Below are 14,139 nucleotides of genomic sequence, written 5' to 3' on the forward strand. Positions count from 1 at the left end.
GAAATCTGTCCTTTGGTCTGATGAGTCCAAACTTGAGATTTTTGGTTCTAACTGCTGTCTTTGTGAGATGCAGAGTAGGTGAGCGGATGATCTCCGCATGTGTGGTTCCCACTGTGAAGCATGGAGGAGGAGGTGTGATGGTGCTTTGCTGGTGACACTGTCTGTGATTTATTTAGAATTCAAGACACACTTAACCAGCATGGCTACCACAGCATTCTGCAGTGATATACCATCCCATCTGGTTTGCACTTAGTCCCACCATCATTTGTTTTTCAACAGGAGAGTGATCCAACACATCTCCAGACTGTGTAAGGGCTATTTGACCAAGGAGAGTGACGGCGTGCTGCATCAGATGACTTGGCCGCCACAATCACCCGACCTCAACCGAAATGAGATGGTTTGGGATGAGTTGGACCGCAGAGTGAAGGAAAAGCGGCCAACGAGTGCTCAGCATATGTAGCAACTCCTTCAAGACTGTTGAGAAAGCATTCCAGGTGAAGCTGGTTGAGAGAATGCCAAGAGTGTGCAAAGCTGTCAAGGCAAAGGGTGGCTAATTTGGTTACTACATGATTCCATATTTGTTATTTCATAGTTTGTCTTCTATTACTCTACAATGTAGAAAATCGTAAAAATAAAGAAAAACCCTTGAATGAGTAGGTGTGTCCAAACTGTAGGTTCTACGACTGGAGAACCGTGTAATGCCAACTTTGTTTGTAAAGGCTTTGTTTCCATGTCAACACATCCCTGGATTCCATAGGCTAGAAACAATGATGGTTCACCTCTCATACCACAATGATGGTTCACCTCTCACACCATGGTGTGCTAACAATCAATGTCTCTGATTGACGTTAGTCATCACACCACTGTCTCTGACTGTGTGTCTGTGCCAGTGCACGTGTTGAGGTGTGAGGCAACATAACCAGCTGACCCTTCGAGGATCAGTCTCAGCTTTCAACCGGTTTCAGAGTGTAGTAATAATCACTGACCCTTCGAGGATCAGTCTCAGCTTTATAATGTGGTATTGATTTCCCTTGTTCTGGATTCCTCCACTTTTCAGTCCGTGGCCTGTGGTCTGTATCAAGGGTTGGAACCCGTTCAAGGAACAGAACCCAAACCGAAAGTGATCTATACTGTTCCGGAACCTATTTTAAAAACATGGGAACTGGTTAATAACTGCCTTTTTTTCCAGTCCCACAAAAATCGCAACAAAGCGCCTCACTCTTAAAGTTATTCCATCGTCTGCCAGCTGGAAATCTTTGACAGGGGGGTGTGTAGGTTACTTGCCCCTCCCCTCTGAAGCATAGGTTACCTACAGATGACGTTACAAGCGCAATTCAGAAATTAGAGAGTGATGTTTAATTAGAGAAGAATGGATTTACTTTTTCAATGCTAGTTAAGGACTGAGTGTACAAAACATTAAGGACACCTGGTCTTTCCATGACATAGAATGACCAGGTGAAAGCTATGATGCTTTATTGATGTCACTTGTTAAATCCACTTCAAATCAGTGTAGAGGAAGGGCAGGAGACAGGTTAAAGAAGGATTTTTAAGCCTTGAGACATGGATTGTGTGTGTGTGTGTGTGTGTGTGTGTGTGTGTGTGTGTGTGTGTGTGTGTGTGTGTGTGTGTGTGTGTGTGTGTGTGTGTGTGTGTGTGTGTGTGTGTGTGTCATTCAGAGGGTGAAAGGGCAAGACAAAATATAAACGTGCCTTTGAGCGGGGTATGGTAGTAGGTGCCAGGCACACCGGTTTGTGTCAAGAACTGCAACTCTGCTGGGTTTTTCATGCTCAACAGTTTCCTGTGTGTATCTAGGATGGTCCACCACCCAAACGACATCCAGCCAACTTGACACAACTGTGGAAAGCAGCATCCCTGGGGAACCTTCTGGACACCTCGTAGAATCCATGCCCCAATGAATTGAGGCTGTTCTGGGGGCGAAAGGGGTTGCAACTCAATATTAGGAGAGTTTCCTTAATGTTTCATGCACTCAGTGTATATTTTCACATTGGACTTAACCACAAAAAGGTGAGGTGTTTTGAATTTTAGTGTTGCTCTGCACAGCTTGTTAGCTAGCTGGCTTACGTTGGCTCTGGTCCAACGTTAAACCAACTCAGAAGTTCAAAGACATTCAAAGTTCCTCCATAGAAGCCACTCCTCCTAGGTATAATTCTGTGGGACTAATTCAGATAATGTATGTCATAACAAGATGCCTTGCGCTTAAAGGAAAGCTTGCTCACCCTCAAAATGTCAGTTGCATCTGTAGCCCTATCATGTGACTGGTAGCATAGTGTGTGCCTGTGTTTGTCTTTCAGTATGACTAGACCGTGCTGTTGCGGGCAAAATAACATTTGCTCTTCATGACTTTCCTTTACAGATTAAATCACTTGCCCACTCCACAGCAAGCTGCTCTATCCGCACTGATTGGTAAAGTCATTTAATGTCGAGCTAAATATTTAAAAATATATAATAATTTCAGAGGTTTAAAAAGGAACAGAAAGGAACAATAATAAACATGTACTTGATTTGGTTCTAACCAGTTGAGAACCTCAAGAAAAAAGAATGGTTCTGTTCAGAATGAAACGATTTGGAAAATAGTTTTGGTTTCAACCCCTGGTCTGTATACACAATCAGGCAGGGATAAGCTCTGTTCAGTTCACACGTGTTCATCAGACCAGGGTGTAATCGGTTCAACATCCCCCTGATGACCCTCGAGTTGGGCCACACACACAAACACACATCAGAGGAGGCTGGTGGGAGGAGCTATAGGAGGACAGGCTATTGGTAATAACTGGAAAGAATAGGTATAAAATACATAGGTATCAAACATATGGAAACCATGTTTGACTCCATTCCATTTCAGCCATTACAATGAGCCTGTCCACCTTTGACTGACACACACACTCTCTATCTCTCCTATGAATCTTTCCATGGAAGGAGTTTTTCCCTAGAACGATGAGGTGTGAAGTGAGCTGTCCCACTCAGCTCTTGTTGTGACTTGTTTTCCAGAGGTGGCCGCTTCATTTGCCAAGGGAGTTCACTTCAACACGTTCGGTGGTAATCCTGTGGCATGTGCCATCGCCTCATCTGTTCTAGATGTAAGCAGAAACACACCCAACTAAACCAGGGTTTCTCAACATCCAGGCCTCCAGTAGCCCCAACAGCACACATTTGGATTGTAGGCCTGGACAAAAACACAAATGATTCAACTCAAGAGGGCTTGATGATTAGTTGAATCAGGGGTGCTTGTCCACGGCTACAATAACAATGTATACTGTTGGTGATACTGGGGGACCAGGGTTGGTGGTACTGGGGGACCAGGGTTGGGGGTACTGGAGGACCAGGGTTGGGGGTACTGGAGGACCAGGGTTGGGGGTACTCGAGGACCAGGGTTGGTGGTACTGGAGGAACAGGGTTGGGGGTACTGGAGGACCAGGGTTGGCGGTACTGGAGGAACAGGGTTGGCGGTACTGGAGGAACAGGGTTGGCGGTACTGGAGGAACAGGGTTGGGGGTACTGGAGGACCAGGGTTGGGGGTACTGGAGGACCAGGGTTGGCGGTACTGGAGGAACAGGGTTGGGGGTACTGGAGGACCAGGGTTGGGGGTACTGGAGGACCAGGGTTGGGGGTACTGGAGGACCAGGGTTGGTGGTACTGGAGGACCAGGGTTGGGGGTACTGGAGGACCAGGGTTGGGGGTACTCGAGGACCAGGGTTGGTGGTACTGGAGGAACAGGGTTGGGGGTACTGGAGGACCAGGGTTGGCGGTACTGGAGGAACAGGGTTGGCGGTACTGGAGGAACAGGGTTGGCGGAACTGGAGGAACAGGGTTGGGGGTACTGGAGGACCAGGGTTGGGGGTACTGGAGGACCAGGGTTGGCGGTACTGGAGGAACAGGGTTGGGGGTACTGGAGGACCAGGGTTGGGGGTACTGGAGGACCAGGGTTGGGGGTACTCGAGGACCAGGGTTGGTGGTACTGGAGGAACAGGGTTGGGGGTACTGGAGGACCAGGGTTGGCGGTACTGGAGGAACAGGGTTGGCGGTACTGGAGGAACAGGGTTGGGGGTACTGGAGGACCAGGGTTGGGGGTACTGGAGGACCAGGGTTGGCGGTACTGGAGGAACAGGGTTGGGGGTACTGGAGGAACAGGGTTGGGGGTACTGGAGGACCAGGGTTGGCGGTACTGGAGGAACAGGGTTGGCGGTACTGGAGGAACAGGGTTGGGGGTACTCGAGGACCAGGGTTGGGGGTACTGGAGGACCAGGGTTGGGGGTACTCGAGGACAAGGGTTGGTGGTACTCGAGGACCAGGTATGGTGGTACTGGAGGACCAGGGTTGGCGGTACTGGAGGAACAGGGTTGGCGGTACTGGAGGACCAGGGTTGGGGGTACTGGAGGACCAGGGTTGGGGGTACTGGAGGACCAGGGTTGGGGGTACTGGAGGACCAGGGTTGGGGGTACTGGAGGACCAGGGTTGGTGGTACTGGAGGAACAGGGTTGGGGGTACTGGAGGACCAGAGTTGGTGGTACTGGAGGACCAGGGTTGGGGGTACTGGAGGACCAGGGTTGGGGGTACTCGAGGACCAGGGTTGGTGGTACTGGAGGACCAGGGTTGGCGGTACTGGAGGAACAGGGTTGGTGGTACTGGAGGAACAGGGTTGGGGGTACTGGAGGACCAGGGTTGGGGGTACTCGAGGACCAGGGTTGGTGGTACTGGAGGACCAGGGTTGGCGGTACTGGAGGAACAGGGTTGGTGGTCCTGGAGGACCAGTGTTGGGGGTACTCGAGGACCAGGGTTGGGGGTACTCGAGGACCAGGGTTGGTGGTACTGGAGGACCAGGGTTGGCGGTACTGGAGGAACAGGGTTGGTGGTACTGGAGGAACAGGGTTGGGGGTACTGGAGGACCAGGGTTGGTGGTACTCGAGGACCAGGGTTGGTGGTACTCGAGGACCAGGGTTGGTGGTACTGGAGGAACAGGGCTGGTGGTACTGGAGGACCAGGGTTGGTGGTACTGGAGGACTGGATATTGAGAAACACTGAACTAAACTACTATCTATGATCTGAGCTACTGTTTATAAATCATTTTCTTCTGCTTTTCAATGTACTTTATGCCACATGCTTATTATTAGAATGTGCCCAAAATTATTTTCTATATTTTAAGAGTATAATAGAGTACCATAAAAGTAGATTTCAGCTTTAGAATTTGTATGTCACAGAAGTACACATAATTTTAAAACATTTCATGGCATTGCCAATGCACCACGTTCCTTCATGTTGCACACCATAGAAATATGACTATAATTGCACTTTCATGTTGCAAGCCACCATGATTCTTGCACCATTACTCCCAAGTGTTAATGTTGCTAAATGTTCCACCATTATTCTTGCACCATTACTCCAAGTGTTAATGTTGCCAAAAGTTCCACCATTATTCTTGCACCATTACTCCAAGTGTTAATGTTGCCAAAAGTTCCACCATTATTCTTGCACCATTACTCCAAGTGTTAATGTTGCCAAAAGTTCCACCATTATTCTTGCACCATTAACTCCATGTGTTAATGTTCCACCATAGAAATAGAGTTGCTTACTATAATTGTATTTCACCACCAGACCATGGAGGAGGACGGCACGCAGCAGATCAGCCACAACGTGGGGACTTATCTGCTGACAGAGCTGGCCAAGATGAGGGACAAGTATGAGATCATTGGGGATGTCCGAGGGAAGGGACTGCAGATTGGAGTGGAGATGGTGAAAGATAAGGTGAGAGGTCCTAGTCCACACTATGGTGAAAGATAAGGTGAGAGGTCCTAGTCCACACTATGGTGAAGGATAAGGTGAGAGGTCCTAGTCCACACTATGGTGAAAGATAAGGTGAGAGGTCCTAGTCCACACTCTGGTGAAAGATAAGGTGAGAGGTCCTAGTCCACACTATGGTGAAAGATAAGGTGAGAGGTCCTAGTCCACACTATGGTGAAGGATAAGGTGAGAGGTCCTAGTCCACACTTGGTGAAAGATAAGGTGAGAGGTCCTAGTCCACACTATGGTGAAAGATAAGGTGAGAGGTCCTAGTCCACACTATGGTGAAAGATAAGGTGAGAGGTCCTAGTCCACACTATGGTGAAAGATAAGGTGAGAGGTCCTAGTCCACACTATGGTGAAAGATAAGGTGAGAGGTCCTAGTCCACACACATTTTAATGAACCTGCAAATTAATATTTTAATTCATGAGTTAATGGCTAATTGGGGAGACCTAATCGCTTTTTGTTTACATAATATTATGCTCTTTATTCTCAGATGGATTAATAATTTGTCTTAATTAGATTAGTGAAATTATTAGCATAATTGGTTAAATGATTATTCTCTTGTTTTATACTATATATATATATATATATATATACAAATATATACAATGTCTATACAACATCCTGTTTAACCAAGAACTATCACTCATATAGCGTGCGACTTGAACGAGTTTCTGTGCCCTCTCACATGGTCATGGTTCAGTTCAGATCAAGTTACTTATTAATCACGAGTAGAGAGTTCTGCATAACGACAGAGCAGGCCTGAACATAACCACTGTCCTAACCCTCCAACCCACCCAGCCTCCCTCACTCTCTCTGTCTCTTGCTCTGTCCTCTATCTCTCCCTCCCTCGCAGGCGAGCCGCAAACCTCTCCCACCAGCAGCCATGAGCGAGATTTTCGAAGACACCAAAGACATGGGTGTTCTGATTGGGAAGGGAGGAGTGTATGGACAGGTAAGGGAGTATATGGACAGGTAATGGAGTATATGGACAGGTAATGGAGTATATGGACAGGTAATGGAGTATATGGACAGGTAATGGAGTATATGGACAGGTAAGGGAGTATATGGACAGGTAAGGGAGTATATGGACAGGTAATGGAGTATATGGACAGGTAATGGAGTATATGGACAGGTAATGGAGTATATGGACAGGTAATGGAGTATATGGACAGGTAAGGGAGTATATGGACAGGTAAGGGAGTATATGGACAGGTAAGGGAGTATATGGACAGGTAATGGAGTATATGGACAGGTAATGGAGTGTATGGACAGGTAATGGAGTATATGGACAGGTAATGGAGTATATGGACAGGTAATGGAGTATATGGACAGGTAAGGGAGTATATGGACAGGTAAGGGAGTATATGGACAGGTAATGGAGTGTATGGACAGGTAAGGGAGTATATGGACAGGTAAGGGAGTATATGGACAGGTAATGGAGTGTATGGACAGGTAAGGGAGTATATGGACAGGTAATGGAGTATATGGACAGGTAATGGAGTATATGGACAGGTAATGGAGTATATGGACAGGTAATGGAGTATATGGACAGGTGAGGGAGTATATGGACAGGTAATGGAGTGTATGGACAGGTAAGGGAGTATATGGACAGGTAATGGAAGGGAGGAGTGTATGGACAGGTATTGGAGTATATGGACAGGTAATGGAGTATATGGACAGGTAATGGAAGGGAGGAGTGTATGGACAGGTAAGGGAGTATATGGACAGGTAATGGAAGGGAGGAGTGTATGGACAGGTAATGGAAGGGAGGAGTGTATGGACAGGTAATAGTAAGGAGTATGGACAGGTAATGGAAGGGAGGAGTGTATGGACAGGTAAAGTGTATGGAGGTAATGGAGTGTATGGACAGGTAATAATGGACAGGTAATGGACAGGTAAGGATATGGACAGGTAATGGAAGGGAGGAGTATATGGACAGGTAAGGGAGTATATGGACAGGTAATGGAAGGGAGGAGGTGGACAGGTAAGGGAGTATATGGACAGGTAATGGAGGAGTTTGGACAGGTAATGGAGTGGACAGGTAATGGAGTATATGGACAGGTAATGGAAGTATATGGACAGGTAATGGAGTATAGGTAATGGAAGGGAGGAGTGTATGGACAGGTAATGGAGTATATGGACAGGTAATGGAGTATATGGACAGGTAATGGAAGGGAGGAGTGTATGGACATATGGACAGGTAATGGAAGGGAGTATGGACATATGGAAGGGAGGAGTGTATGGACAGGTAATGGAAGGGGATATGGAGGTATATGGACAGGTAATGGAAGGGGTGTATGGACAGGTAAATGGAGTATATGGACAGGTAATGGAAGGGGTAATGGAGTAATGGACAGGTAAGGGAGTATATGGACAGGTAATGGAGTATATGGACAGGTAATGGAGTATATGGACAGGTAATGGAAGGGAGGAGTGTATGGACAGGTAATGGAGTGTATGGACAGGTAATGGAGTGTATGGACAGGTAATGGAAGGGAGGAGTGTATGGACAGGTAAGGGAGTATATGGACAGGTAATGGAAGGGAGGAGTGTATGGACAGGTAAGGGAGTATATGGACAGGTAATGGAGTATATGGACAGGTAATGGGTATATGGACAGGGAGTATATGGACAGGTAATGGAAGGGAGGAGTATATGGACAGGAGGAGGTATGGACAGGTAATATGGACAGGTAATGGAAGGGAGGAGTGTATGGACAGGTAAGGAGTGTATGGACAGGTAATGGAGTGTATGGACAGGTAATGGAGTATATGGACAGGTAATGGATGGAGGGAGGAGTGTATGGACAGGTAAGGGAGTATATGGACAGGTAATGGAAGGGAGGAGGAGTGTATGGACAGGTAATGGAAGGGAGGAATGGACAGGAGGAGTATATGGACAGGTAATGGAAGGGAGGAGTGTATGGACAGGTTTGGCGTGTATGGACAGGTAATGGAGTGGATGGACAGGTAATGGAAGGGAGGAGTATATGGACAGGTAAGGGAGTGTATGGACAGGTAATGGAAGGGAGGAGTGTATGGACAGGTAAGGGAGTATATGGACAGGTAATGGAGTGGATGGACAGGTAATGGAATGGAGGAGTGTATGGACAGGTAATGGAGTGTATGGACAGGTAATGGAATGGAGGAGTGTATGGACAGGTAATGGAAGGGAGGAGTGTATGGACAGGTAATGGAAGGGAGGAGTGTATGGACAGGTAATGGAAGGGAGGAGTGTATGGACAGGTAATGGAATGGAGTGTATGGACAGGTAATGGAAGGGAGGAGGTAATGTATGGACAGGTAATGGAAGGGAGGAGTGTATGGACAGGTAATGGAAGGGAGGAGTGTATGGACAGGTAATGGAAGGGAGGAGTGTATGGACAGGTAATGGAAGGGAGGAGTGTATGGACAGGTAATGGAATGGAGGAGTGTATGGACAGGTAATGGAAGGGAGGAGTGTATGGACAGGACAGGTAATGGAAGGGAAGGAGGTGTATGGACAGGTAATGGAAGGGAGGAGTGTATGGACAGGTAATGGAAGGGAGAGAGTGGACAGGTAATGGAATGGAGAGTGTATGGACAGGTAATGGAATGGAGTGTATGGACAGGTAATGGAGGAGTATATGGACAGGTAATGGAAGGGAGGAGTGTATGGACAGGTAATGGAGGGGAGGAGTGTATGGACAGGTAATGGAAGGGAGGAGTGTATGGACAGGTAATGGAGTGTATGGACAGGTAATGGAAGGGAGGAGTGTATGGACAGGAAGGGAAGTGTATGGACAGGTAATGGGAGGAGTGTATGGACAGGTAATGGAAGGGAGGAGTGTATGGACAGGTAAGGGAGTGTATGGACAGGTAATGGAAAGGAGGTATGGAGGTAAGGGAGTATGGACAGGTAATGGAAGGGAGGAGTGTATGGACAGGTTTGGCGTGTATGGACAGGTAATGGAGTGGATGGACAGGTAATGGAATGGAGGAGTGTATGGACAGGTAATGGAGTGTATGGACAGGTAATGGAATGGAGGAGTGTATGGACAGGTAATGTGTATGGACAGGTAATGGAAGGGAGGAGTGTATGGACAGGTAATGGAAGGGAGGAGTGTATGGACAGGTAATGGAAGGAGTGTATGGACAGGTAATGGAATGGAGGAGTGTATGGACAGGTAATGGAATGGAGGAGTGTATGGACAGGTAATGGAAGGGAGGAGTGTATGGACAGGTAATGGAAGGGAGGAGTGTATGGACAGGTAATGGAAGGGAGGAGTGTATGGACAGGTAATGGAAGGGAGGAGTGTATGGACAGGTAATGGAAGGGAGGAGTGTATGGACAGGTAATGGAATGGAGGAGTGTATGGACAGGTAATGGAAGGGAGGAGTGTATGGACAGGTACTGGAGTATGTGGACAGGTAATGGAAGGGAGGAGTGTATGGACAGGTAATGGAAGGGAGGAGTGTATGGACAGGTAATGGAAGGGAGGAGTGTATGGACAGGTAATGGAATGGAGGAGTGTATGGACAGGTAATGGAATGGAGGAGTGTATGGACAGGTACTGGAGTATATGGACAGGTAATGGAAGGGAGGAATGTATGGACAGGTAATGGAGGGGAGGAGTGTATGGACAGGTAATGGAAGGGAGGAGTGTATGGACAGGTAATGGAGTGTATGGACAGGTAATGGAAGGGAGGAGTGTATGGACAGGTAATGGAAGGGAGGAGTGTATGGACAGGTAATGGAATGGAGGAGTGTATGGACAGGTAATGGAAGGGAGGAGTGTATGGACAGGTAAGGGAGTGTATGGACAGGTAATGGAAGGGAGGAGTGTATGGACAGGTAAGGGAGTATATGGACAGGTAATGGAAGGGAGGAGTGTATGGACAGGTTTGGCGTGTATGGACAGGTAATGGAGTGGATGGACAGGTAATGGAATGGAGGAGTGTATGGACAGGTAATGGAGTGTATGGACAGGTAATGGAATGGAGGAGTGTATGGACAGGTAATGGAAGGGAGGAGTGTATGGACAGGTAATAATGGAAGGTAATGGAAGGAGTGTATGGACAGGTAATGGAAGGGAGGAGTGTATGGACAGGTAATGGAATGGAGGAGTGTATGGACAGGTAATGGAATGGAGGAGTGTATGGACAGGTAATATGGACAGGTAATGGAAGGGAGGAGTGTATGGACAGGTAATGGAAGGGAGGAGTGTATGGACAGGTAATGGTATGTATGGACAGGTAATGGAAGGGAGGAGTGTATGGACAGGTAATGGAATGGAGGAGTGTATGGACAGGTAATGGAAGGGAGGAGTGTATGGACAGGTACTGGAGTATGTGGACAGGTAATGGAAGGGAGGAGTGTATGGACAGGTAATGGAAGGGAGGAGTGTATGGACAGGTAATGGAAGGGAGGAGTGTATGGACAGGTAATGGAATGGAGGAGTGTATGGACAGGTAATGGAAGGGAGGAGTGTATGGACAGGTACTGGAGTATATGGACAGGTAATGGAAGGGAGGAATGTATGGACAGGTAATGGAGGGGAGGAGTGTATGGACAGGTAATGGAAGGGAGGAGTGTATGGACAGGTAATGGAGTGTATGGACAGGTAATGGAAGGGAGGAGTGTATGGACAGGTAATGGAATTGAGGAGTGTATGGACAGGTAATGGAATGGAGGAGTGTATGGACAGGTAATGGAAGGGAGGAGTGTATGGACAGGTAATGGAAGGGAGGAGTGTATGGACAGGTAATGGAAAGGGAGGAGTGTATGGACAGGTAATGGAATGGAGGAGTGTATGGACAGCTGAGGGAGTGTATGGACAGGTAATGGAATGGAGGAGTGTATGGACAGGTAATGGAAGGGAGGAGTGTATGGACAGCTAAGGGAGTGTATGGACAGGTAATGGAATGGAGGAGTGTATGGACAGGTAATGGAATGGAGGAGAGTATGGACAGGTAAGGGAGTGTATGGACAGGTAATGGAAGGGAGGAGTGTATGGACAGGTAAGGGAGTATATGGACAGGTAATGGAAGGGAGTATATGGACAGGTAATGGAAGGGAGAAGTGTTTGGACAGGTAAGGGAGTATATGGACAGGTAATGGAATGGAGGAGTGTATGGACAGGTAATGGAAAGGAGGAGTGTATGGACAGGTAATGGAAGGGAGGAGTGTATGGACAGCTAAGGGAGTGTATGGACAGGTAATGGAATGGAGGAGTGTATGGACAGGTAATGGAATGGAGGAGTGTATGGACAGGTAAGGGAGTGTATGGACAGGTAATGGAAGGGAGGAGTGTATGGACAGGTAAGGGAGTATATGGACAGGTAATGGAAGGGAGGAGTGTATGGACAGGTAATGGAAGGGAGGAGTGTATGGACAGGTAATGGAAGGGAGGAGTGTATGGACAGGTAATGGAATGGAGGAGTGTATGGACAGGTAAGGGAGTGTATGGACAGGTAATGGAATGGAGGAGTGTATGGACAGGTAATGGAATGGAGGAGTGTATGGACAGGTAATGGAAGAGAGGAGTGTATGGACAGGTAATGGAATGGAGGAGTGTATGGACAGGTAAGGGAGTGTATGGACAGGTAAGGGAGTGTATGGACAGGTAAGGGAGTGTATGTACAGGTAAGGGAGTGTATGGACAGGTAAGGGAGTGTATGGACAGGTACACTGAAATTCTCTGTTTGTCCTGTTAGTCAGGATCTGCCTGCTAGTAAGCCTGAGCTTTGTGCTCTGTCGTGAACCTACATGGCTCCAAAGCAATGTAACAAACCAAGTATCAGATCAGTCCGTTCAGGTTAAAGTTAATGATAAGTCCTGGGAATGTAGGGAGGGAGGACAAAGGGGCGCCTTGCTGTTTTCGGCTTTTGTCATAGTATGCTATTTCCAGTTCATTTGCATATTCGGTTTGGGTGAAGAATGCACAGATGACTTTGACAGCTTGAGGATTTGAGGTGCCACTTGTTGTAGGAAATACTCCCTAACACACAGAGGTTAGTTATCTATGAACATACTGTTAATAGCTCTCTCCCACTCACACAGACGTTCCGGATCAAGCCCCCTATGTGTATCACCAGGGACGATGCAGACTTCTTCTTGGCTGTGTTTAACCAGGCTCTACACAACTACATGGAAGATCATCATTAGGCCTGGCTTTCACCCGGTCACTTCTTTCAGATAGATCAAAGGAGGAGTACAGATTTTAGGCAATTGAGAAAAAGACAGGCACTTCAATCACCATTCATGCATGTGCATAAGAAAGACGCTAGAGGACCCTCATCTCTCCCACACGATGCGAGACATCAACGCTCAAGAGCCCTACGTATAAAATGCACGAAGATGGCGTTTGAGGTAGCCTGGACCCAGGTCTGTTTTGTCTTGCATCACCACGATCATAGAAGTTGGGTTTTACAGCAACAACAGATCTGGGACCAGGCTAGCGTTGGGGTGTCAGTCCACTGGAGATGAGCCTTAACCAGATTTAGATATGGCACCATGCTTTCTGTTGTTCAAATTGACGACATGTAGACACTGGCTGGAATGCAGTTTTAACCAATCAGCATTCAGGATTAGACTCACCCGTTGTATAATGTTCAAATTGACTACATGTAGACACTGGCTGGAATGCAGTTTTAACCAATCAGCATTCAGGATTAGACTCACCCGTTGTATAATGTTCAAAATGACTACATGTAACTTTTGAGGCACACAAATGAGTTTATTGTAAACATATGTAGAAAACCTGGAGGGAAAAACTGTTTATGTGAAGATTTACTGACACCTGTTTGTCTCTGTAGTGGAACTAATTTTGTTGTAGGTTTAAAATGTGTATATTTAAAAAAAAAAAAATGTTATTGATTAGTCTTAACTGTGAATATATTCACCTTTAACCTCAGGAAAGGAAACTAGAGTCCAATACATCCATGGTACACCTGCCCACATACTGCCAGTGAGAGGCCATGGACATTCATGGTACACCTGCCCACATACTGCCAGTGAGAGGCCATGGACATCCATGGTACACCTGCCCACATACTGCCAGTGAGAGGCCATGGACATCCATGGTACACCTGCCCACATACTGCCAGTGAGAGGCCATGGACATCCATGGTACACCTGCCCACATACTGCCAGTGAGAGGCCATGGACATCCATGGTACACCTGCCCACATACTGCCAGTGAGAGGCCATGGACATCCATGGTACACCTGCCCACATACTGCCAGTGGGAGGCCATGGACATCCATGGTACACCTGCCCACATACTGCCAGTGAGAGGCCATGGACAAACTTTGGGTCAAAATCTGAAATAAAGCCGACCAGTATTGTACTCGTCAGTC

General features: G+C 47.3%; 1 protein-coding gene across 1 annotated transcript in view; it reads left to right on the top strand.

The window, feature by feature from the left end:
* The window catches only part of agxt2 (alanine--glyoxylate aminotransferase 2), a 34,226-nt gene extending 20,380 nt beyond the window's left edge, over positions 1 to 13,846 (top strand). Inside the window, exons 11-14 of the mRNA XM_064977366.1 lie at positions 3,007 to 3,095; positions 5,608 to 5,757; positions 6,654 to 6,752; positions 12,842 to 13,846. Of these exons, the coding sequence (XP_064833438.1) occupies positions 3,007 to 3,095; positions 5,608 to 5,757; positions 6,654 to 6,752; positions 12,842 to 12,946 (443 nt within the window). The 3' untranslated portion in view covers positions 12,947 to 13,846. The remainder of the gene's footprint in view (positions 1 to 3,006; positions 3,096 to 5,607; positions 5,758 to 6,653; positions 6,753 to 12,841) is intronic.
* Positions 13,847 to 14,139: the final 293 nt, after the last annotated feature.

The sequence above is a fragment of the Oncorhynchus masou genome, chromosome 11, assembly GCF_036934945.1.
Source record: "Oncorhynchus masou masou isolate Uvic2021 chromosome 11, UVic_Omas_1.1, whole genome shotgun sequence".
NCBI lineage: Eukaryota > Metazoa > Chordata > Actinopteri > Salmoniformes > Salmonidae > Oncorhynchus > Oncorhynchus masou.